This window comes from Megalobrama amblycephala, linkage group LG12, assembly GCF_018812025.1.
Source record: "Megalobrama amblycephala isolate DHTTF-2021 linkage group LG12, ASM1881202v1, whole genome shotgun sequence".
NCBI classification, from domain to species: Eukaryota; Metazoa; Chordata; class Actinopteri; order Cypriniformes; family Xenocyprididae; genus Megalobrama; species Megalobrama amblycephala.
The window spans coordinates 16,315,082-16,337,966 of record NC_063055.1 but is presented as its reverse complement, the minus strand read 5'-3'; the positions used below and the strand labels follow the sequence as shown (position 1 = coordinate 16,337,966).

Sequence of the window (22,885 nt, the reverse complement as noted above, 5' to 3'; positions counted from 1 at the left end):
GACACACTTTTTTTTCCATGTTTAATACTGTAAAGCTGCGTGGCATTGGGTTGTTCATTGACACCACTGCAAAGGTTTAAACTTCTGTGTGAAGAATGAAAAAGAACTTTGTTGTGAATATATCAGGGCCTTTACTCAAACATCAGTCTGTCTGATATTTTACAAGCTTTTCTCACAAATTAAATATATATCTGTCTGATTTTGTGATAATGTTTTAACAGACAGTGGTTTCCTGAGGTTCCTCCGGCACAAACTGCAGCACCTATTGGGAGCAGAGAATGTGTGGCCCCAGTTCAGCCCATTGACAATAACAGCAGTAGTTACCAAGGCAACAGCCAAGATACTGGTGGCTACAATGGCAATGGTTACCCTGGAAATGGCTACAATGGAAATGGTACCAATGGGACTGGTTATCCAGGCAATCGTTACTCCAGCAATGGCTATAGCAGCAATGGCTACACTGGTAATGGCTACACTGGTAATGGTTATCACAGTAATGAATACAATGGTAATGGATACAACAGCAATGAATACAACGCAAATGGTTTCGCTGCACGGCGACGCATGCTTCCCCCAACTCCCTTAGGTAAAACCAACTGTTATCTTTCTGCAATGCAAAAAAAAAAAATAATGTGTTAAACTCTTCATTGAACCTAACATTGTTTACTTTTTCCTGTATCTGTCAGGCCGAAAGCCAAACTTTAACATCCAGTGTTTGAGAAGGCAGGGCAGCAATGAGGATCTCCCGATCCCAGGCACTTACCACCAAAACTCCCCACCTTGTAGGGCACGAATGCAGGTATCTTTTCTCCAGATTTGGAACTGTATCTCTGTAGGCGGCACCAACAGACACTGACCAACACTGATAATCATCAGAATATAGTACGGCACTTCTCAGACATTCCATGACCCAACAGTCACCAATTCAAGATGTTCAACTTGCAAAAACAAGCGCTGGTCAACGCCAACAGACGGCAACAGGGAAAAGCCACTGATCTGACAAAACCTGACAAAGTGTCTGTTGCCGTTTGTTGGTGCAGTGTGAATTGGCCTTATAAAGTCATATCACATATGATAGGCCTCGACAACATGATCAGCACTTTCCTGAAAAAAACGTTTGTTTTTTTTTTTCCTGAAAAACCTTTCGTCTGCTACATGTCTTCTGGTGGATTATCCAAGAAGATGTGCACACATCTTATCTTTGATGATTTGAATAAAGTAACACTAAGAATAACTTTGTTATTGTTATTGATATTTCAAAATCAATATTTAGTGGATTTAAGCAACTGATACTTAAAGATGCTCTATGTAAGTTTTTGACTGTACTAAAGCATAAATATACCACAATGTATTTGCAGATATTTATTAAGCATGCTGAGTTCACATACTAATTTCTCTAAAAACTATTGCTATAGCCAGTTATTTTACTTTAAAATTTGCGTTCCGTGTCGGAATTTCTGTTTTTGTTTTGGTCTGTGCGAGACCGCGCGTTGCCAATTTACCCAATAGTATTTCACCACCCCGGGTTGCCAGTTGGCAGAAAACACATGCATTGAATTTCAGCCATGGAAGGCAGCGAACAAATTGGGTCAGAGATCGCAGATTCTACCCAACCTAAAAAAACCTCAGCATCCATCTAAAAATCTCTATGAACGAGAGCATATTAAAATGCAATATCAACTCATCATTAATCAATAAATAAACTAATTATCTTACAGTGTGTAAGTCTTCCAATGTCAATTGAGCTCGCTCCTGTTGCACGTCTTCAAACTGGCAACCCGCGTGCGCATGGAGTCTGAGGAGGAGGGGGTGGGGCAAACAATATTTTGAATTTGGACTGCAGTACCCATTTCAACCACTAGCTGTCATTCTTACATAAAGCACCTTTAATATTTATTAAAAATATTAAATTATTATAATAAAAATATTAAAATTGTATCAAACATGATACAGCAGGCATTTGAAACATATTTCAGTTATCATTGTAATGCATTTCGTGGTACTATTTCTACCATAATAAAAATGTTAATGAAATCATTTAATCATTAAATTAAATGAATTGTTGCTGCTGTGGCTTTTTACAGTTTTTTTTTTAAATTGCTTTGGTGCACTTTTCACAAGCAATTGGTAAATTTTCAAAACTCTTAGTACTAATATCACAACAGATCATCAAAAGTGCACTTTTTTCAAACATTTTAGCATATTTTCAATTGTGTTAGTACAATACACAAAATACACAAAGTATCCTTTTCACTACACAAAATGTTTCATCAATATAAATGTTTCATTCACAGTAACTGCCTTTCATAAAGCTCTTACTATCAAACTTTTCATTTTCATCTCTTTTCATTTGTCTATTATTTAATCCAACTGAACTTAATGGTTAATCAGTGAATCATTTGGTACACCTATAGATTTCTAAAGATATTGATTCTATAGGCATAGTTTCTATAGAACTTATTAGCAATTTTCGATATGGATAACCAAATGTAATAAATTCTTTTAACATTATAAGCAATTTATCTTAGATGATAATCACAATTTTCAAAGTGTGTGTGTGTGTGTGTATGGTCCTGGTAAACACTGCGTTGTGAACCAAATGTCCCAACATGGATGGTACGTAATACCAGTAATTTTAGAAAACATGTTGATTTTCACTATAACAATATTCTTGCTACAATTTTTTAATAATTATGAATAATAATCATAATATTTATGTAAATAATCAATATATAAATATAAATTTAATATACATTTTTACATTTATATTTATCTTGTCACTGCTGAAATTCTTTTTTTTTTTGACTACCACATAGCAAAATAGATTTCTTTATGATTATAAAAGCAATAAAAATACATTTCCATCAATAAATTATAATAAAACCCTAATGTATCAAATATGATACAAAAACAAGTATACAAAAATATTTAATTATAAAACATTTAAAAAAAAACAACATTTAATTTGAAATAAAACTGTATAAATTAGATAAATGTTCTGACATATTTCTTCATATCTCAGACTTTACAGAGTTGAAAAGTTAAAGCATAATTTAGATATATCATAATGGATATATAGAATAAAATATATCACAGTATATATCATTATTTTGAGAATGCATCACCAGCAATTTACCATTAACACAAAATCAACATTGAACAACAAAAATAAAATAATCATTAAATTCTACTAATGACAAATTTCAGTTTCACTGTTTTCACACATAGAATAAAATGACTTTCTCACCTGCTTCCACAGACAAACAACAGCTACGACTCACGGCGAAGCAGCATTTCATCTGGGGTTTCTTCTGCCTCTTGGGTGAACAACCAGGCCAGGCGGGGTCGTCTCCTCTACGCTCCCCTCATTCTAGTGAACGAGGTGGGGGGCACTGAGGCAATGTGGGGTGACACCAATGGCAGCGCCAGCCTGCCAGCGTCAGCCCGCCCCGGGTGGATTGGCAGTGGAATGGCAGGTGTAGCCCAGCAGCCTCGGGCGTACACCACTCTCAGAGTGCCCTCCCAACACAGCCCCGGATACATAGAGAAGGGAAGCGCTGACAGCCTCGTGGAGTCGGTAAATAAGCTTCCTGTATGGTGTATCAAATAACCCTAAGTAAAAAGGATAGTTTTTCAGCAGATTCAGTGGCTATAAAAACTATTCAAGCTGGACTTTGTTTTGTTTTACAGCAGTGAATCATAGACTTAATTGTTGGGCTTTGACCAACAGAAAAAGAAACTTTAGAGGGGTCATGAAATGGAAAATCAAAATGTTCTTGATATTTACACATATAAGAGGTTGCTCTAAAATAAAAACATAATGCAAGTTTCATCTCATCTCCCCAATTCCCAGTTTCAAATATGAGTTTTCCATCTTTCTGAAATGCTAGGCTTTGAAATTCACATTTGAAGTCGTGATGCCGCAATTTTCTTCTGTGCCCCTTTACATGCATTTGTAAATCAAAAAGTGTCAGAGAGAGACGATCAGACATTGTTGTCCCTGGATGTAGAAAAACCTTACCGCCCTTCCAAAATATATCAAACTCTTAGAAATTCATGGATGGTTTATTTATAATATAGCTTGTTTTTAACAATGTCTGAGCAACTGAACAAGAATGTTTTTATTTGTTCGTCTCATTTCACAATGGACACTTTAAAAAAAAATTATTTTCAACATGCTGCCGGTATTTCTCACTATCTTGTATTGAAAGTTACAGCAGTGCCAAGTATTTTGTCCTCAGAGGCAATGGTTGTGGCCGCATTGGTTCATTTTAATCTGACCCAGGCTCAAACATATACGGCTCTATTAAAGAGATAGCCATCTCGACATCAAAACACGCCACACATGCTGTGGATATGGTGTGATGAAGTTCGCCAATCACAGCAGTGGGCCTTTACTTATGTTTCTGAAAGAGCCCCTGAAATGAAGTGTTTGTGACAGAGAGTGAAACTGATTATGGAAAATGATCATATTATAAACAATTGAACTTTGTGATGCTAAGCAAGTTCATAAGCTAATTTCCAGAAATGTAAATGTGACACTTATGACCCTTTTAAATTGAAGAAAAAATCTTCAATAATTCTAAATATATACTTTAAACCCCATTTAATATGACACACCTAAATTACCACTGCAACTAACTGCTTCTAGCAGACATAATTAAATGTGGAAATTTCAGCTGGTTAAAAAGTGGATTTCAGCTGGTTTTAGTGTAAATAAATCTGATCTAATTTCTGTGGTTTTCTTCTCTTTTTTTGTATATTTTAGATCCTGATCTCTGAAGGCTTGGGTCTATATGCAAAAGACCCCAAATTTGTTGACTTTGCAAAACGGGAAATTGCAGATGCCTGTCACATGACTATTGATGAAATGGAGAGCGCTGCAACTGACCTTCTAAGTCAAGGAAGGGCAAGGCAACCGGTCGGGCGCTTCGAGGAGGATCTGTCTGATGAGATGAACTGTGTTATATCATACTAAATGGGTTTCAGTTTGTTGGGGAAAGCAGAACATAAATTTTCAGTGTGATTGTGATGTTCCCTGCATCACAAAAGTGCATACATTTACCTCTTCAGAGTTAATTATATTCAATTCCTTCAGTAGATAAGGAACTTGTGGTGACCACAATGACTTGTATATCCCAATTGCTTTGCACATAAAAGTTTAGTAAGAGCCTAACCAGACCACAAGATGAGCTATATTAGTCTATGATTACAAGTCCTGAAGCAATTTCTGAAGAGACAGACTTTGTGAGATCTTAAAGTCAATATCTAAATTTGGTAAAACTTGCCCATTTATGATGAAAGTATTTGTGCTTGTGTAAGTCTTCATTTTTCATAAGATTAATTACCCTAATAAAAGACACAAAGAGCCAATATCTTTCCTATGACTGGATCACACAAACCAACAGGGAAATGTTACCATTTTATTAATGTTACCATTATAAATTTACGGGCTCATATACTTCTTTCATTCAGCACAAATCCAAATGTTTCCATGGTTGCGATGTAACATTTAATTGCTAACCTATTTATTTGTAAACAAACCTGTGCTTCATTTGTGTGGTAATGTTCACTTAAACAGCATTCACATACAAAAAGATGTTTTGGCATACCACCACCAGTTGTACTGTGCCACCGCGATGGTGATGTTAACTAGCAAAACCCTAATTTAAGTTTATTGCAAAATATGCATAATATTTAAGTATCTTGAGAACATGGAGAGACTGACTCTATTAAACAATTTGCAGTGCTTTATGGGAGTGGCCGTTCCCTGTAGAGCTCTTTTGGTGCCATTTGATTAGTAGAACATTCTCTAGTCTACAGCACCATTAGTAATGTAGCTTTTCCACCACAAATTCTGAAATAACATTTAAAAAAAAAAAAAAAAAAACCCACACACACACACACACACACACACACACACACACACACACACAAATTAGCAAAGACAATGACCCAATCAATTCCCGTTGGATAAAATCAAGTCCTGACCAACATTTTATCAGTGTTTGAAAAGCCGTTTCATTTGGATGTCACAATAAGGAAGAAAATGTCTGTTTCATACGGATCTCCTAAAGGGACATGGTGGTGGAAAAAATATGGGATGGGAGGAAAAAAAATATTATATTTGTGTTCTCTCGCAAAACCTGTTGTGAGTTCGGACAAACACTTCCTGTTTAATTTCCCACTCGCAGTGGTTCAGACAGCTGCGTATGTTAAAAATGGAGCAGTTCAAGGTAAGTGAAAGACACCTGAAAAGGAAATTATGCAAGAGGATTGTCTCAAGGGAAAAGTTACTCAAGCTTAATGGACCTGGTGGTATGGAGCCCCTAAAAGGACATAGAGAAGAAAAAACTATTTGGGGAAAAATTCATTTTTTCCCACCATGTCCCCTTAGGGACTCTAGTTTTTGGCACATAATGTGGTAAAGCTAAAACAGGTTAACATGTTAGCAGTATGGATGAACTTCATGATGAAAAAAAAAAATTATGCTATTGCTAGAAAGGAAACATGTAAAAATTTGTTTTGCGGAGTTGGCGCATTACAAAAAAACAAACAAAACAAAAAAAGTTACATCAATTAACTTTTTGTTTCAGGTTTAATTTATCACTTGATAAAAAGACACATTGAACAGCATAAAGTTAAATTGAAAAACGTTACTTTACTAGTTACTTGAAAAAGGTAATCTGATTACATAACTAGTTAATAGTTAATGCATTTCCCCCAACACTGCATGCATGCATGTATATATTTGATTCTTACAGGTTGTTCAAGATTCTTTACAATTGAACAGGCACATGACCAAGTTCACAATGTCATCACTAAGCCAGAAGCTTCTGGCAACTTGCAATCTTTATTTAAAATTGTTCGTGTGACCAGCTAATCTTTGATTCTTGCACATTTCGTTAATCCAAAATATATATATTTTTTTAAGCCAATCAGTTGAAATCAATGATTCAATGGCACCATTTGAATGGGAATAGTATCTCAGAAGTCCCAACCACTTCCCAGTTTCTATCAGTTAGTTTGACTTTACCTGGTGTGCTCAGTTGATCAGTTCACAAACATCACATACACCATCCAGTGTTTCCCACAGGATTTTGTGAGACTGTAGTGGGTGGACACCGGTTCCTCTAGGGGGGTCCGGGGGCATGCCCCCCCGTAGGAAAATTTTGTACATTTTAAATTTAAATGCATGAATCTAGTGCATTCTAAGAGCAAAATTAAGTGACTAGATCAATGAAGAAATTTGTTCTCTTGTAAACAATTTTGTGCTCTAAAAGTAATTTATTTATTGCTGATGGTTGGGCACATTAGTCATGTACACAACATATAGTAGGCTAAATGAGAGTTCGTAAGTGGTCAAACATGTAGAGTACACATTTAAACCATTGAAAATATGTAGCAAAAGAGGTTACCTTTGTTGAATTATTTTATTTGTGGGAGCCTGTGTCTGTATTTGTGGAACTAATGGTCACTCTTTGATTTGTTAACCAATCCAGAATGCACTAAACACACCACTTCATTATAGAGAAAAATAAAAAATGAATAAAAATATATAATCATAAGCTGACCAATAAATAAATAAGTAAACTAGATGAGTATGTAATTCAGCAGCTAAAAGTATTCTAGCCTAATTCTTGGAAGAAAAAAAAAAAAAGCTATGGAATGGCTTCAGATGACTTTGAATATAGTGCACGAAAACTTAATTGGTGCTAGTCTACTTATTTTGCTCTATGACTCCCACTTTTGCCATATAAAGGAGCGCAATTATCAGATGGTAATTTAAATATCCCGTCATATCCGTATTCATATTTTGAGACTGTGGTGGGACCAATTAGAATGTGGCGGGCCGCCACAGTCTAGTCAATGTATGGGAAACACTGCCATCAGTTATACTGCAAAATACTAAAAAGCACTGCTACAAGAACAAATGTCTTCAAGGCGTTTATTGCAAGGAAGAAACTTTAAAATCCGATTTGAAGAAGCCAAAATCCACAATTTCAGAGGTTGAATTCTGCAAGGAAACAAAGAAAGCCACCATGATTAGAGCTATCAATTTAGTCTGATACAGGAGTGTCTTGAATAACCCTATAATCAAGGTTGTACAAAAAAAAAAAAAAAAAAAAAAAAAAAAAAAAAGATAGTGACCACACACAGTAACACTTACACTTGGCTACACAGCTGTAAGAGACGTACAGATACTTGAATGTGCCAAAACATGGATCTGAGAAGACGCCATTGGAGGCTACTAGGACACAGCTATTGTTTCCTTCACACCTTTATATAAAAAAACAAAACAAAAAAAACAACACTTGACCAACTTATTTCTATGATAACGTCAAACTGCATTTAAACAAATTTTTTTTTTAAAAATAAAAAAATAAAATAAACCTCACCCATTAGTAACTATTTCCATGGAGTTTGAGGAGTAGCAGTCGGTTTTGGTAGTCTGAGAAACACGTCGTCTGACAGAACATGTGCTGCGATCAGTTCGGCCATAGTTAGCAGTGTGAATGTGGATGACAGCCCCTTGCTCTTAAAAAAAAAAAAAAAAAAAAAAAAACACAACAATTCAACTTCAATCAACTTGCTCTAAAAACAACAATTCAACTTAAAGCAACCCTCATGTAGCATACATGATACACACCACATTTCAGAGTATTATTTGCATGTTCACAGATCACACTTGTACCTACAGAAAAGATGATGTTAGTTCATTTTAGCAAAGTGAATATTTTAAATAAGAGGCTTGAGCTTGTGTAAAGTGATCAAGCTCAATACTCACGGAGCACAGACGGGAGGCAAAAATAAGAGACTGCAAGGTACTTGTACGTGCCAACGCAGGGATCAGTAAAGACTGTTTGTGTCGCAAACAACTCACAACTTTCCAAGCCATTACAGCTTTACAGATCATCATAAAAAAAAAAAATAATAATAAATAAGATGCTTACATTAGTTATTAGTAAACAAAGAGGTACAGCAGAAGTTGCATACATTATCCAGCTACCTTTTCGACACAGGAGCCAGTGCATTGGGAGAATAGCAGCTGGAGTTTTGGAGCTCACTGGATGGGCGTCCTTCAGAGCAAGTGACTTTATCTGTACGTCCATAGTTTGCAGTATTTATGTGAATTTTACCATTCTCTACATGGAGATTTAACAACAAAATTCTTACATGAACAAGTGGAAAAGGTCAAGATAAGGTAAATTTTCCAAATTAAAATGTGAAAAAATAGCTCACCACAACTCAAGTAAGCATATCCACCATGACAAGTCACACTTGTTTCTGGAAGAGGAAGACCATTACAGACTTGCACAGAAAGTTAATGGAGGAAATGGAGGAACAAAATTCCAAACCTGCTTGGATGCAAGTGTAGTTGGTAGTGTAGTACTTATAGGTGCCATCACAGGGATCATGTTCTGCAAGTCCTTGAGTGTTTAACTCACACATGCTCAGTCCATCACACCTGTTTAAAGGACCAAGATGCAAACCTGACTGGACTCTTGGAAACAGTCCACATAAGCAACAACAGTCAGCATTACCAACCCTTTCCAAAACTGAAGTATGGCCAAGTGCCTTGCACATCACTATTAAGACGCTAAAGGCAGCTGTAGGTACACTACTGTTGTTCAGTACAGGCAAAGTCCCTTTAAGACAAGTCATTTCACTCGGAAGCCATCTTTGAAACGCCTCTCAGGCATCCTGGGCATCATGCAGCTCCAAAGCTGTTTGCCAAGCTTTCGATTAAATTTCATATTTGAAATCAATGAAATCTGACAACAACTGTCTCATAATTTTTTTCCCCCAAACGCTCGAATCATGACAAAAAAAATAAAAAAATAAAAAAATTATGCTGGATCAAGCTAAAGCGCATGCGCAGACCTAAATGCGCGTCTCTTGCCTCATTTCGGAGGCGCGCGTCTGACTGTTTCTATAGAAACCGGTGCTTCTAACGGCCGCTGCAGTGACGCGATGACTTTACCAGTCGGCGATTGGCTCTTATTTAGAAGGCGGGACTTATTCCGCCATATTGCTCGTTACACTTTCTCCCATTAAAAACAATACGAGTGACACGTCTTGTGTTATTCTATAGTCTTTGGTACAGCTCAAGAGATGTAATAAATAAATAAATAATAAAGATGAGTATCAATTTAAACTTTTGAAAAACCCAGAAAGTCTAAATCTAAATGAAAGCATCCAAATGGCTATATTTAACATACTGGATGCTTTACAGTCATTACAAACGTAAACAACATTCCATTAAATGCTGCAGAAACTCATACACATGCCGTCCAAATACCCACACTTGTGGTCTTGGCCACTTGAGAGCTTGTGCATGCGACAGTAAGTGCGCAAGACTGTCCAGTGTCTTAAAAATGCCCAAGTGCAATACCCTTAATGCACACTAAACCCACACCATCTCGAATACGAGTTCGGGAACTCGCATGCCCCGAAATCACGAGATGTCAAGGAAAACATACGACTAAGTTAAATTAATTATATATTACATATAATTTGGTAGTAAAATATAAAGTATGGCGTATTTTATTGATGCAAAGATGAGTAGGCTATGTGTATTTTGTACTTGAAGAAGCCACCACTGAACAGACAGAACTGTATTTTAAAATGCAAAGTACTGAAAATAATAATAATTAAAAAAAAAAGCTGTAAACCCTTGCATTTTTTGCAAGACTATAAGTGTGTCCCATCGGGTAATCAAAAGTTCTACACATAGCCTACTTGCAGTCTTCACACCTACTTGAACACTTGAGCCAAATACAGGAAATACGTCATGTAAGTAGACAAGTGATCAAGTGCAAAGACAGCAAGTGTGGGTATTTGAACAAGGCTACAATCAGCATATTTTCAAATGCTCATGGCTGCCACCTTGCCTCTTTCTGGCTCCTGTAGGATTGAATTAAAAATCTGCTCCTCCTCTGTGTAAACGCACCGTTAATAGTGACACACAAAGCAACTGACCACGCTCACGTTTTTTGACAACTTTGGAGTGAGAACGAGTTGAAACAGTAATCAGACTCAATTCTACACATAATTCTTGTCTGAAGTCACAAAGAAAAAGATCTTTACCGTTTAGAGACTTCACGAACATCCACTGAACACAGAGTATTAGATGTCTGTCCTTGTGGTCGTCCTACGCTGCAAATGTTGCTATTTGTGCGACCAAAGGTTGCTGACTGCACACGGATCACACCAGAGTCTGAATAGAAAAATAAAGGAAAAAAAAAAAAAAAAAAAAAAAAAAAAACAGCAGGACATTATATTACTCTGAAGATAATAGTAATAAAATAACTTTGGTTGAATGTAACACTACAACATCTTACCACAGCTGAGACGCTGGACAAACCCATCACATGTAACAACAGTCTCTGAGAAAAGATAAGATTCCAGCTTCAAGGTTTCATTCATCATTACTAGCAAGGTGAGACTGACAAACTATGAGGGAAGAGAAACTCCAGATACTACATCAGCAAAATACTAAATACTGTGAGACCGAAAACCCCATACAGTAATGTTGGTTTTGGAGTGAATGACACATGTAACAAGGAGTGTTATTGTTAACTACAACACAACATTTAACTTTGGTTTGAGAATGTCAGATTTAATTTTGCCCTTCAGTAAATTTAAAACAAAAACAAAAAAATTATAGTGCGAGGATCTTACAGAGTATATATATATATATATATACTCTGAATAAAATGACCCAGTTCAAAAGTATGTGAACCATTGATTCTTAATACTGTGTGTTGTTACCTGGATGATCTACGACTGTTTTTATGTTTTGTGATGGTTGTTCACGAGTCCCTTGTTTGTCCCAAGCAGTTAAACTGAGCTCTGTTCTTCAGAAAAATCCTCCAGGTCCTGTAGATTCTTCAGTTTAAGCATGTTTTGCATATTTGAACCCTTTCCAGCAGTGATCGTATGATTTTGAGATCCATCTTTTCACACTGAGGACAACTGAGGGACTCAAACCCAACTATTAAAAAAGGTTCAAACATTCACTGATGCTCCAGAAGGAAACAATGCATTTAAGGGCTGGGGGGTGAAAAATTTTGAACAGGATGAAGATGTCCCAATTTCTTATTTTGTTTAAATATGGTTTTTCATTTAGTACTGCCCTTCGGAAGTAACAGAAGATACTTGCATGTTTCCCGGAAGAAAAGTTAAGTACAATTTACCTTGATATTCAAAAGTTTTCACCCCTCCCAGCTCTTAATGCATCATGTTTCCTTCTGGAGCATCAGTGAATGTTTGAACCTTTTTTTAAATAGTTGTGTTTGTGTCTCTATTGTCCTCAGTTTGATAAAAAAAAAAAAAAAAAAAAAAAAAAAAAAAAAAAAAAAAAGAGCTCAGTTTAACTGTTCAGGATAAACAAGGGACTCATGAACAACCAATCACAAAAAAATCTTTTATGTAATATATATTATATATATAAAAATGTGATAAATCTATCTATCTAGCTATCTACATGCAAAAGCCGGTTTGAATATAGCAGTCAACCAGCACTGAATGTTCTAGTCACAGTCTGTGTGATCATACCACAAAGGTTCAATATTGTTTTATATTAATATTAAGGTTAAATATTAAAAAGGGTGTATTCACGCCATGTATGTAATTTTGAGATTCCGTCTTGTAAAGTGTTCACATCCTTGTAGAACTTGTAACTACAACTTCCTGAGAGCTCCAACTCGTACCACGTGACCGCTGTAGATTCATCTAGGTGTTGGTATCGTTGTTGCCATAGAAACGAATGTCACATGTTGTCATCTTGTAATAGACCTTAGTCAAGGTACTACCATATTTTTTTGACAGGAATGAAAACTAGGCTGAGAGGGATGGAAGCAAGTCCTTTCAACGGACTGGTTGTTTAACATACAGTTTGTCCAGCCAATGAAATGGGTCTCTCTGGGGAGGAAGTGCACCATTGTAAAGACTGCAAGTCTATCCCTCACAGCATGGTTTTCATCTGTGTTGTATTCAATATGGTGTATACCCTGACTAAAGCCTATTACCATAATTACAACATCAGTGAACACAGCACAAGTAATGGTTGTGAGAATGCTGATTGGTAATATGGTTAATGGACTAAAGTACCGGCAGATATCAGCAACCTGGAGTTTAGAAGCACTGTAAAAGAAAAACAAAGACAAGTTACTAAATTAATGACAAATTTTAGATTTCATTACCCATAAATATAAAAGTTACAGGAAAGGGGGCATTTACATTGCAGTTGTTGTTTTCCTTCGAATTCCTGTAACGCTTTTTTTTGTTGCATATTTTATTTCTGCATATGGTGTGCTTATGTGGGAAACAAAGTTAGTACAAATTAATACGCAGTATTCGATCATTGCTCCAATTAGCTAATGTGTCATTAGCAAGGAGTAACAGAATAGAACTGCAGCTTTAAACGGTTAGTTTGGCCAAAAATGAAAATTCTGTAATTACTCACCTAATTACTCAAATTTGTAAGACCTTCGTTCATCTTCGGAACACAAATTAAGATTTTTAATGAAATCTGAGAGCTTTCTGTCCCTCCATAGAGATCCAACGCAACTACTTTCAAGGTCATGAAAGGTAGGATTAGGAAAGACATCTATAAAGCACTCCATGTGACCCCAGTAGTTTAATTTTATGATGTGATGCTAAAAACAATTTACCACTTTATTTACGAAAACATTGATCTGCTGCAACACACATTCACGAGATCATCACGACGTTTTGCGTAGACAAGCTTTGGATAATTTATAAATGAAGCGGTAAATTATATTTTTTTGTGCAAACAAAGCACTTGCGTCACTTCAGAAAATTGAGGTTAAACCACTGGAGTCACATGGAGTACTTTAGCAACGTCTTTCCGACCTTAGACCTTGAAAGTGTTAGTTGATCTCTATGGAGGGACAGAACCTCTCGGATTGCGTTAAAAATATCTTTGTGTTCCGAAGATGAACGAAGCTCTTACTGACGTGGAACGACAAAGGTGAGTAATTAATGATAGAATTTTTATTTTTGGGTGAACTAATCCATTAATTTTGACAAACTCTACCAGAGATAGTATTGTGCTACTAATGAATACTTATCCACTTTTTTTTTTAATGAGAAATGCTGTCCTGTTTGTCATGATGACGTCTAATGTCTCCACCAAAGCAACATTTAGCAACTTGTTAGCAACCACCGTTTTTAAGACACAAAGGTTTAAAAAACAAAAAAACAACAACAAAAAAAAAATTATATATATATATATATATATATATATATATATATATATATATATATATATATATATATATATATATATATATATATATATATATATATATATATATATAATAATAATAATAATAATAATAATAATAATAATAATAATAATAATGTGCCCGCATAGCCACTGTAATCTTTATAACTGGAAGTTGATGAAAACGAAATACTGCCTCAGATGCGGCTGTTAATGACAGACAAAGCATGAATCTCTGAAGTGTCTTACCATATATAAATTCATCCATTCATTCATTCATTCATGCTGCCTTTTTTTTCCCCTGATAATTTGGTTTGCAGTTTTTATACTCGATACGATTATACGATTTGCCCATGCACCCGGTTTTATGAAAGCCCACCCATTTCAACGTTTCTGGCCTCGTCCCTGCCCTATACTAATACTAACTAACATTTAGTGCTCATTTACCGTTGGTTATGTACAAGTTAGGATCAAAGATAAACTGAAACTCACGGCGCCTTAGTTCTGCGTAGGACTACGGATTAAGGCCGTTATTGGAGAACAGAAGGAAAACATTATGCGACTAATTACTTTACAGAAAGCGACCTACTACCTATGAACTATCCGAACACTTACATTTTTAAAACACGAAAGGAATTGAATTAAAAAACAAAAAACAAAAAAACTTACAGGTAAATAGGATGACACTCAAAGAATCCATGTTGATGATAAAGATATTAAACTTTACCTCTGCTCAAGTTGGAATCAGTTGAGTGGATCCATTTGTAACAAGTTCGTTCCGACGTCACGACCAATCCGTTCCCAGGTGATGCTTTTTGTAATTTAATTAGCTCAAGAACTACGCAGGGCGAATGGTAAATTTTTTTATTCACAAATATCTATTATCTTAATCTCCTCCTTTATATAAGGTTTTCTGTAACGAACTCATTCTTTTAATGAAGTCTCTTAAACTTGTGAAAAATATAAAAGATAATTCTATTGTTACATATTATGAGTCTGTATTTGGTGTCTTGTGATTTTTTTTCTCTCTCTCCCATTTATCTTTGGAGCTTTGTCGTTGGTGCCTGTTAATGAGTTCTTAATAAGAATAAAAATAAACTACGTAGGGCGAATTCATCCGAATGCCCCTTCAAAATTGCAGCGACGATTCCTCCGAGGGGAGTTTAAACTCCCAATATAGAGGAGACTGGGGATAGATGTAACACGGGTTAGTTGTAACACTTCCAATTTCTGCAATCAGGAACAAGTTACAAATCACCTGATTCACACATGCTTGGTTTAGTCCTTATTCCACATGAGGGAAAGTAGAGCCCTGTGGCAGACACAGCATTTTAAAGGAGAAAAACTCATTTTGATATAAATAACTTTTTTTTTTTTTTTTTTTTTTTTTTTAATTCATTTATTTTTGTTATGGCAATTCCTGCTTTGCAGTTAAACTCAAAAGTTAAATTATGTTTATTGTGTGTCCTTGTAGATATTTTTCAAGCAAGTTGTTAGTGCCAATGTTTTGGCTTTTAAGGCGGGTGCACACTGCGATTTATAATAGTCCTTTACAATGGTTGCTTGTCAGACTGTACGTTCATGATCCTCATGTCACACTGTGGGATCTCAGCTGTCCTATATGTCAGACTGTACGACAGTCAGGATGCGTTAAAAACTTGTCCGGAGTTTTACATCATCAACACACACGTGTTCGGTGACTGTGAGCTGCATTACACACGAGACTGAAATTGTGGCTAACAAGGACATCTCTAGCGTTAATTTTGATCTGGGCTTTTTTGACGTTGACAATTTGATGTTTGTCATAGGAGAAGTCACACTGCAGGACTGTGTGCCAAATCTTCTGACACTGGCAGAATTTTGTCAAAGGAAAATTTGATCTCAACAGTCAATAATCGGCTGTCGGTGAACATGTCAAACTAGCGATGAAAGACTACAGATTTTAGCCTAGGATTATAGGAATCTCAAAATTTGTCTCAGACGACATATAGGACAGCTCACAGTCACCGAACATGTGTGGGTTGATGATGTAAAACTCCAGACAAGTTTTCACACGCACTTCCGTTTTTAACGCATCCTGACTGTCGTACAGTTTGACATAAATGACAGCTGAGATCCCACAGTGTGACATGAGGATCATGATCGCACAGTCTGACAAGCAACAATCGTAAAGGACTATTATAAATCGCAGTGTGCACCCGCCTTAACCCGGACTATGGGGTGAATTATTCACATTTTATGTTTGTGCTACAAAGATAACAGCTATGTCATTTAATAGCTGACACTTGTAACTAGTTTTAATCACATTTTGAATGCACTGGCTTAAAAAAAATCCAAGATACAGACAAATGTCAAAAATGTTACAACCATCCCCAGTCTCCCCTATACTTGAATTATACTTTTCCTCAATTCCTTTAATAAAGTTATTTTACACCAATAACACAAAATAGTTACACTCAGCACATCAAGGACAAAAATGACCCCAATGACCATTGATGTCTGAAGTTGAAGCTTTATTTCTTGTTAATTTGGCCACTGTGTTAAATAAATACCTAGGGTTGTTAGGTAGGCCTTTCTGTACGCAATAACACATTCCTTCCACGAATTGCAAAACACCCCTAGTTTTAATTCCTTCCAGCGGCACTCCATTTTTCATTCTGCTCTCGAGGGCCCGAGTGTCCTTGTTGTACCACGGCATCAGACTATTTTTCTTAATCTTCATTAAGTACAAAGGAGCAGCCATGTCTAAAGTGCTGGAAGTGCTGTTGCAACATCAAGTTCTTCTAAATGATCTGGTATGCTACGAAGTAGAAACAGACCAGGAAATTATTTATAAAACAATCTTTAGTGGTAGAAGTGATAGTTCTACCATATTTGTAACAGGGAGTTGGTTTTGCAACCTTGGCTAAATGGAGTATACAGAAGACTAGATAATGATCTGAGATGTCATCGCTCTGCTGCAGAATTCCAAAGCCATTAATGTGGCTCTCTCCTTCATCAATATTGTAAGACTGTCTGGACCAACAGAGGGCTACTCTCTGAGAAAACAAATGAACTTAACATTTGAAGATCAGAACTCAGCATTATGTATCTTTCTGATGTCAGGTATGTATCTTTTACACTTTATTTCTGAGCATTTGATGTTTTGTATCAATTATCTTTGATTTGATTATGTAATTGGCATGATACATTTACCTGAGTAATAAATTGTTACATTTGATTTTATTCTGACTTGTTCTGAAATGATTGTCTTCAGTAGATTACGATGTATCCTTTGTTACCACAAATCTGTGACCCGGGGTAAGTACATACTAGATCTCGGATTGTATGGAGCATAGGGCACATCTGGCAAGATTCTAGATTTCTGACTAACTGCTTGACTTTAAGTTATTATGCAGTCGCATTCACTGTATGGGGCTAGACAAACGTAAGTACTAGCCATAACCTCTGGTATATGGGGCTACATGGGTATCTTTTAACAATAGCAAGCATGGGCGGCATTGTTAAATTGCTTTAGCCATAACATCTGGTTATCAATCAGTATAATGAACAGCCAGTGCGAGGACCCTGTGTGACTGAGAACTGAATGAATTTAATGAATTGAGAACTGAAACTGTAATTTATTACTTACCCTCATGCCGTTCCACACCCGTAAGACCTTTGTTAATCTTTGGAACGCAAACTGAGATATTTCTGTTGAAATCCGATGGCCCGTGAGGCCAGCAAAGGGAGCAATGTCATTTCCTCTCTCAAGATCCATAAAGGTACTAAAAACATATTTAAATCAGTTCATTTGAGTACAGTGGTTCAATATTAATATTATAAAGCGATGAGAATATTTTTGGTGCACCAAAAAAAAACAAAATAACGACTTATTTAGTGATGGCCAATTTCAAAACACTGCTTTAGGAAGCTTCGGAGCATAAATGAATCAGTGTATCAAATCTGCTGTTCGGAGCGCCAAAGTCACGTGATTTCAGCAGTTTGGCGGTTTGACACGTGATCTGAATCATGATTCGACACACTGATTCATTATGCTCCAAAGCTTCCTGAAGCAGTGTTTTGAAATCGGCCATCACTATATAAGTCGTTATTTAGTTTTTTTTGACGCACCAAAAATATTCTTGTCGCTTTATAATATTAATATTGAACCACTGTACTCACATGAACTGATTTAAAAATGTTTTTAGTACATTAATGGATCTTGCGAGAGGAAATGTCATTGCTGGCTATGGAGGCCTCACGGAGCCATCGGATTTCAACAAAAATATCTGTATTATATCTGTAAAATATTTGTGTTCCGAAGATTAACGAAGGTCTTACGGGTGTGGAACGACATGAGGGTAAGTAATAAATGACAGAATTTTCATTTTTGGGTGAACTACCCCTTTAATTCATGATACCTGATGCACTGATGTCAATGAATTAAACCTTATTGTAAAATGTTACCATTTTCAAGTATTTGAATCAATTCCTTATTAGCCTTTCTGTATTCAGAAAAAAACATCAACAAATATTTAACACCTTCTTCCTAGCATTGTTCCCGCTGTGGTGCAGGGTCCGCTTTTCGGCATTGTCTTCTCCATTTGGCGCAGTCTAGAGCGTCTTCGGGGGATACGTTGACCAACTTCATGTCTTCCTTTATTCGATCCATCCACCACTTTTTCGGACGTCTGCGTGGACGGCGACGTCAAATATTTAACACCAATAATCCTAAATTCTGAGATCTTTTCTTGTGATTTCCATTTTTCCAGCTTTATAAACCCTTTAAGGTTGTTACCCATTAGAAAGATCTTAGAAAGATCTTTCCCCCACGTGTACTTTAGTCAACGTACACTACCAACCAATGAATACACATCATAGGTGAATAAAAGTGTGATTAGTCCTTCAGTCAATCTTGAATATATTTCTAAAATATTGCATAGAATCCTTTTCCACGTCAAAGTCTCTTTTTATAAATCTGAACATAGTGGATTTCTCTAAAATCAAATCTGTGCATAGGCACATTTTATAAATTAGCCCCCTGATGTGCACATGACATGAATGCAGATAAAACAAAAACAGTGTGAATAGGAAAACAAGACTTTATTTATTGAAAAGAAACTGTCCTTTAGAGCAGGCCACTGAACCTAGTGGAACTTTAAGGGAAAATCTTCCCTGTACACTTGCTCTGTACAAACAAAGACTGAATGTTTATGTGAGAGAAATGGTAACACAGCCCCTTCTCTTGCATTAAAACATTCTTATTTCCCCTCAGTGGGCATGATGGTCATATGAGAAGTTTTCATGTTATGTTTTGGTAGAATACTGTAGTATACAGTAAATGTGTAACCAGGAATACAGAACAGAATTATTCTTACTACTTTAAGGCTTTGGAAGCCATTGGATGCTGCTTTCAACCTATTTGTGATCAGAAAATTGAGTGTTATTAATTATCGAGGTCAACTTTCATATTCTGGAATAAAAATCTTTTGTGTAATTACTTCAAAACTGTGGAAAGAAATTTTTAGTGTTGCCAGAATACTCTAGTTCTAGATGTAACACCTCTTTACTCTGATCTCTTCATAGTCACTGAGTCCAATAAAAGCAAGGTGTAAAAGCATGGCAACAATGACCTATACAATGACAAAAACTTTGATCTGTAGTTTGCTCTTAATAATCATCTATCTTGTAATTGTAGTTGTAGTCCAGTGCATCTGTCAACTCAATCTCTTCTGGTGGGGTTGTGCTCTCTTCATAGGTTTCCCCAATGGGCCAGGGGTCATACCAGGGGGTTGTATTCTCTGTGGTAGTTGGAAGTGAAGTTGTGGTAGTCATGATTGTGGTAGGGGGTGTCGTTTTGCTGGCCAGAAGCCTCTGCTGCCGTAGGTGGCGGATTCTCATTAGCCTTAATTGACGGAGACGGGCCCTTTTCATGTCCCCACCGTTACCATCAGGAATTTGGTTACTGAATTTAGAATGTGGGATTTGGTTAGTGCTGTGTGAAATGTGCCGCCCACCGCCCCTGTTGCCGCTGCTTAGCAACCGGATGGGCCTATTGCCATGGAGAGCCATGATCTGTTTGATGCGGTCCCAGTTAGACTTGTTGAGGTCAAAGTTGCACAAGGTAGCACCTGGGTCAAACCCCACCACACATAGACGGGTGAAGGAAGAGTAGCCGTCTGCTCGGGCAGTTACACGGTATTCACCAGGGTTTAGAAGTCGCCAATAATCTCCAGATTCACCTAAGAGTAGAAGTCTTTTTATTGAAACTCTTTAATACACAAACAGTTACATTTCAATAACTACAGAAAATATCTTACCTGTCCTTACATCATGGTTGACTCCCTCCACAGACACAGTGGCATTGGGAATAGGGTTTCCCTCTTTATCCCTCACAACTCCCTTAATGCCCCGATGCACCTGGAAAAACAACCATAGTTAATATTAGGTTGCACAGGGCAGTGTTGTTGTACTCAAGTTCGGAAAAGACCGGACTCAGACTGAAGTCAGTCTCAGGTCCAATACCATATTTTAAGATGGCTTTCACACTGGGCACGTGGTCTGGATCACGCTCAACTTGATTCTGTCAAACCTTGGTGCACTTGCATTCATCTTACATCATCACAAACATGCACGCCACATGATAGAAAACAGAACGTGGTCAATATATTGTTTTTTTTATTAATTTGATTCTATTATGCACAGCAGAGTAAACAGCCCTTTTTTTCTGTTTCGAATGGGAACTCACATTGCATCCTAGGATGCTTTGGGGAACGCCTCCTGCGTGACCGGTGTTTGAAGCACACGTCTAAACGTGACAATAACATTGGCTGGTGACAACCTATGATGTCACTACCAGTGCGACCAGAGTATAAAAGGGCACCTGTAGTACACGTCAACAACTTCTTTTGAAAGAAAAGAAAAATAATTACATAAAACAAGTACACATAATTGGGAAGTCAAGGTTTTAGTTTTTCTAACAACATCTCGGCAGTTATTGACCAGCTTTGAATAGTTCTGTCCTTGGCCCCACTGAGTTTAGCAGTGGTGCCCTCAAGTAAGGCAATGTCTCTGAAGTAAAAAAGCCAGATGGAAGTACAAAAGGTGGATGGTTCAATCCATAGTTTTAGGATATTTTTTTTAGCTGCAGTACCTGCAGCCAATAAGATCCTCTTTTGATGAATATTTAGCTGAAGTGTAGAGTCATCTAAGAGCAGGAAGATCAAGGGGTCCTGAGGTATTTCTAGATGTAAAATATCAGAAAGGGCCGTATATACAAAGGTCCGTAAAGGTACCACCTTAGGGCATTCCCAGAATGTGCAGATACGAACCTACTATAGAATTATTACATAGATGACAATAAGGATCAGATCTGATCTTCATTTCATACAATAAACTTGGAGTAATGTAAGCCCTATTAATAAGTTTATAGTGGATCATCTGATGCGCCAGGTTTTTAGATGCAATGAAACATCTGGCCCATACGACATCCCAATCAGGTTTGGTTGTTACTTCCTTTTCCCAGGAATAAATAGCTGGTATATAGGAGTACTGTTGAAAGAGAATAGAGTTATAGACTTTAGAGACTAAGCCACTTGAGGGGGTCCATCCACTTCCACAAAGGATGTGGAAGTGTGCTAGCAGTCCAGGGAACACCATAGGCCTTTAGGGCTGACCTCAGTCTTAAATATAAGAAAAAGGAAAATCCCGGTAAGGAGAATTACTGTAAATGTTGAAATGATTTGAGGCCCTCCTCACAAAAAAATGTAATTCAAAGTGTGAATACTGCAATCTGACCAGGCTTTTTAGACAAAGGGCTTTTTTCCAGTTTGCAAACAGTTATTATGCCATAAAGGGAGAAAGGACCTCCCATAATTTTCTCAACCTTTTTCCATACATCAAAAGAATTTTCAACAATGGGTCCATATTTTTTCTTTGAGTTTTTAGAAATACTTGAAAAGGGGAGATCTTGTAAGCGAACAGGTAGGGTGATATTCGCTTCTAGATCTCGCCAAGGAACAACAGAATTGGGGTTAACCCAGATTTTAAGTGTTCTTATTTGAAATGCTAAATGGTATGATTTAAAGTCTGGAAGTGACAAACCCGCATCAAGTTTCCTACGTTGCATTGTCTTAAAGGCGCTCTAAGCGATTCTGAGCGGAGTAACTTCCTGTTGACGTTCGAAGTGTTGTCAAACAAAACAGGCTAGCTAGACCCTCCCTCCTCCTCCTGGCCCTCCCCTCCGTGCTTCCTGAAACAGTCATGAACGCGCATTTAAAATGTAAGTAGCTTGCGTATTGACGCTGCTTGTCAGTTATTGGCTGGAGCATGTTTATTATGTTAAGTGGTCCAGGCTGCACCAGTTTGTTTTTATTGCAGTTTTCGGAGCTTGTGGCGACTACAGAGGCCGCGTTTTTTTTTACAGTGTGTTCAGGGGACAGGCCGCTAGCGCATAGTGAGGAGATGTTTGCGGTATGTGACAAAAAAAAAATTGGGCCTAAAAACGCGTCAAATTGCTTAGAGCGCCTTTAAGCCGGATTCTGGGTTTTTTCTTATTCCATATGAATCCAGAAATAGCCACATTGAGCTCTTTGAAGAAACATTCAGGTGGTGGTAATGGCAACATAGAAAATAAAAAATTGACCCTAG

General features: G+C 37.0%; 3 protein-coding genes across 7 annotated transcripts in view; 1 reads left to right on the top strand and 2 right to left on the bottom strand.

Moving 5' to 3' along the window:
• cacna1fa (calcium channel, voltage-dependent, L type, alpha 1F subunit a) overlaps window positions 1-5,373 on the top strand; it is a 40,633-nt gene extending 35,260 nt beyond the window's left edge. The window contains exons 45-48 of the mRNA XM_048210490.1: window positions 222-586; window positions 687-799; window positions 3,260-3,577; window positions 4,769-5,373. Of these exons, the coding sequence (XP_048066447.1) occupies window positions 222-586; window positions 687-799; window positions 3,260-3,577; window positions 4,769-4,978 (1,006 nt within the window). The 3' untranslated portion in view covers window positions 4,979-5,373. The remainder of the gene's footprint in view (window positions 1-221; window positions 587-686; window positions 800-3,259; window positions 3,578-4,768) is intronic.
• A 2,561-nt stretch (window positions 5,374-7,934) lies between these two features.
• On the bottom strand, window positions 7,935-15,429 carry LOC125280612 (L-rhamnose-binding lectin SML-like). Of its 3 annotated transcripts, none has more exons than XM_048211270.1 (13): window positions 14,982-15,429; window positions 13,246-13,320; window positions 13,117-13,149; window positions 11,346-11,390; window positions 11,092-11,221; window positions 9,360-9,469; window positions 9,244-9,288; window positions 9,011-9,146; window positions 8,789-8,904; window positions 8,651-8,695; window positions 8,400-8,538; window positions 8,171-8,280; window positions 7,935-8,017 (listed from the first exon to the last, which is right to left on the bottom strand). In XM_048211270.1, coding segments are annotated over exons 2-13 (963 nt in total). In that variant the 5' UTR covers window positions 13,298-13,320; window positions 14,982-15,429; the 3' UTR covers window positions 7,935-8,015. The 3 variants fall into 3 exon arrangements, with proteins under 3 accessions (XP_048067227.1, XP_048067226.1, XP_048067228.1); XM_048211269.1 differs by having other exon boundaries at window positions 14,924-14,989; XM_048211271.1 differs by lacking the exon at window positions 13,246-13,320 and having other exon boundaries at window positions 14,924-15,019.
• Window positions 15,430-19,320: 3,891 nt separating this feature from the next.
• aebp1b (AE binding protein 1b) overlaps window positions 19,321-22,885 on the bottom strand; it is a 52,822-nt gene continuing 49,257 nt past the window's right edge. For all 3 annotated transcript variants that reach the window (XM_048209175.1, XM_048209173.1, XM_048209174.1), the window contains 2 exons: window positions 20,557-20,656; window positions 19,321-20,478 (listed from right to left, as the gene is read on the bottom strand). In XM_048209175.1, coding sequence (XP_048065132.1) covers window positions 19,907-20,478; window positions 20,557-20,656 — 672 coding nt within the window. In that variant the 3' untranslated portion in view covers window positions 19,321-19,906. The remainder of the gene's footprint in view (window positions 20,479-20,556; window positions 20,657-22,885) is intronic.

What these genes read in the sequence shown, in the direction of transcription:
- LOC125280612 (XM_048211270.1), bottom strand. Translation starts at nt 13,297, where the DNA reads ATGCAACAAAAAAAAGCGTTACAGGAATTCGAAGGAAAACAACAACTG. An exon ending in GTTCGTGAAGTCTCTAAACG is followed by an intron (nt 9,470 to 11,091) that starts GTAAAGATCTTT and finishes TCCTTTAAACAG; the next exon opens with GTGTGATGGACTGAGCATGT. An exon ending in CTACACTTGCATCCAAGCAG is followed by an intron (nt 9,289 to 9,359) that starts GTTTGGAATTTT and finishes TTCCTCTTCCAG; the next exon opens with AAACAAGTGTGACTTGTCAT.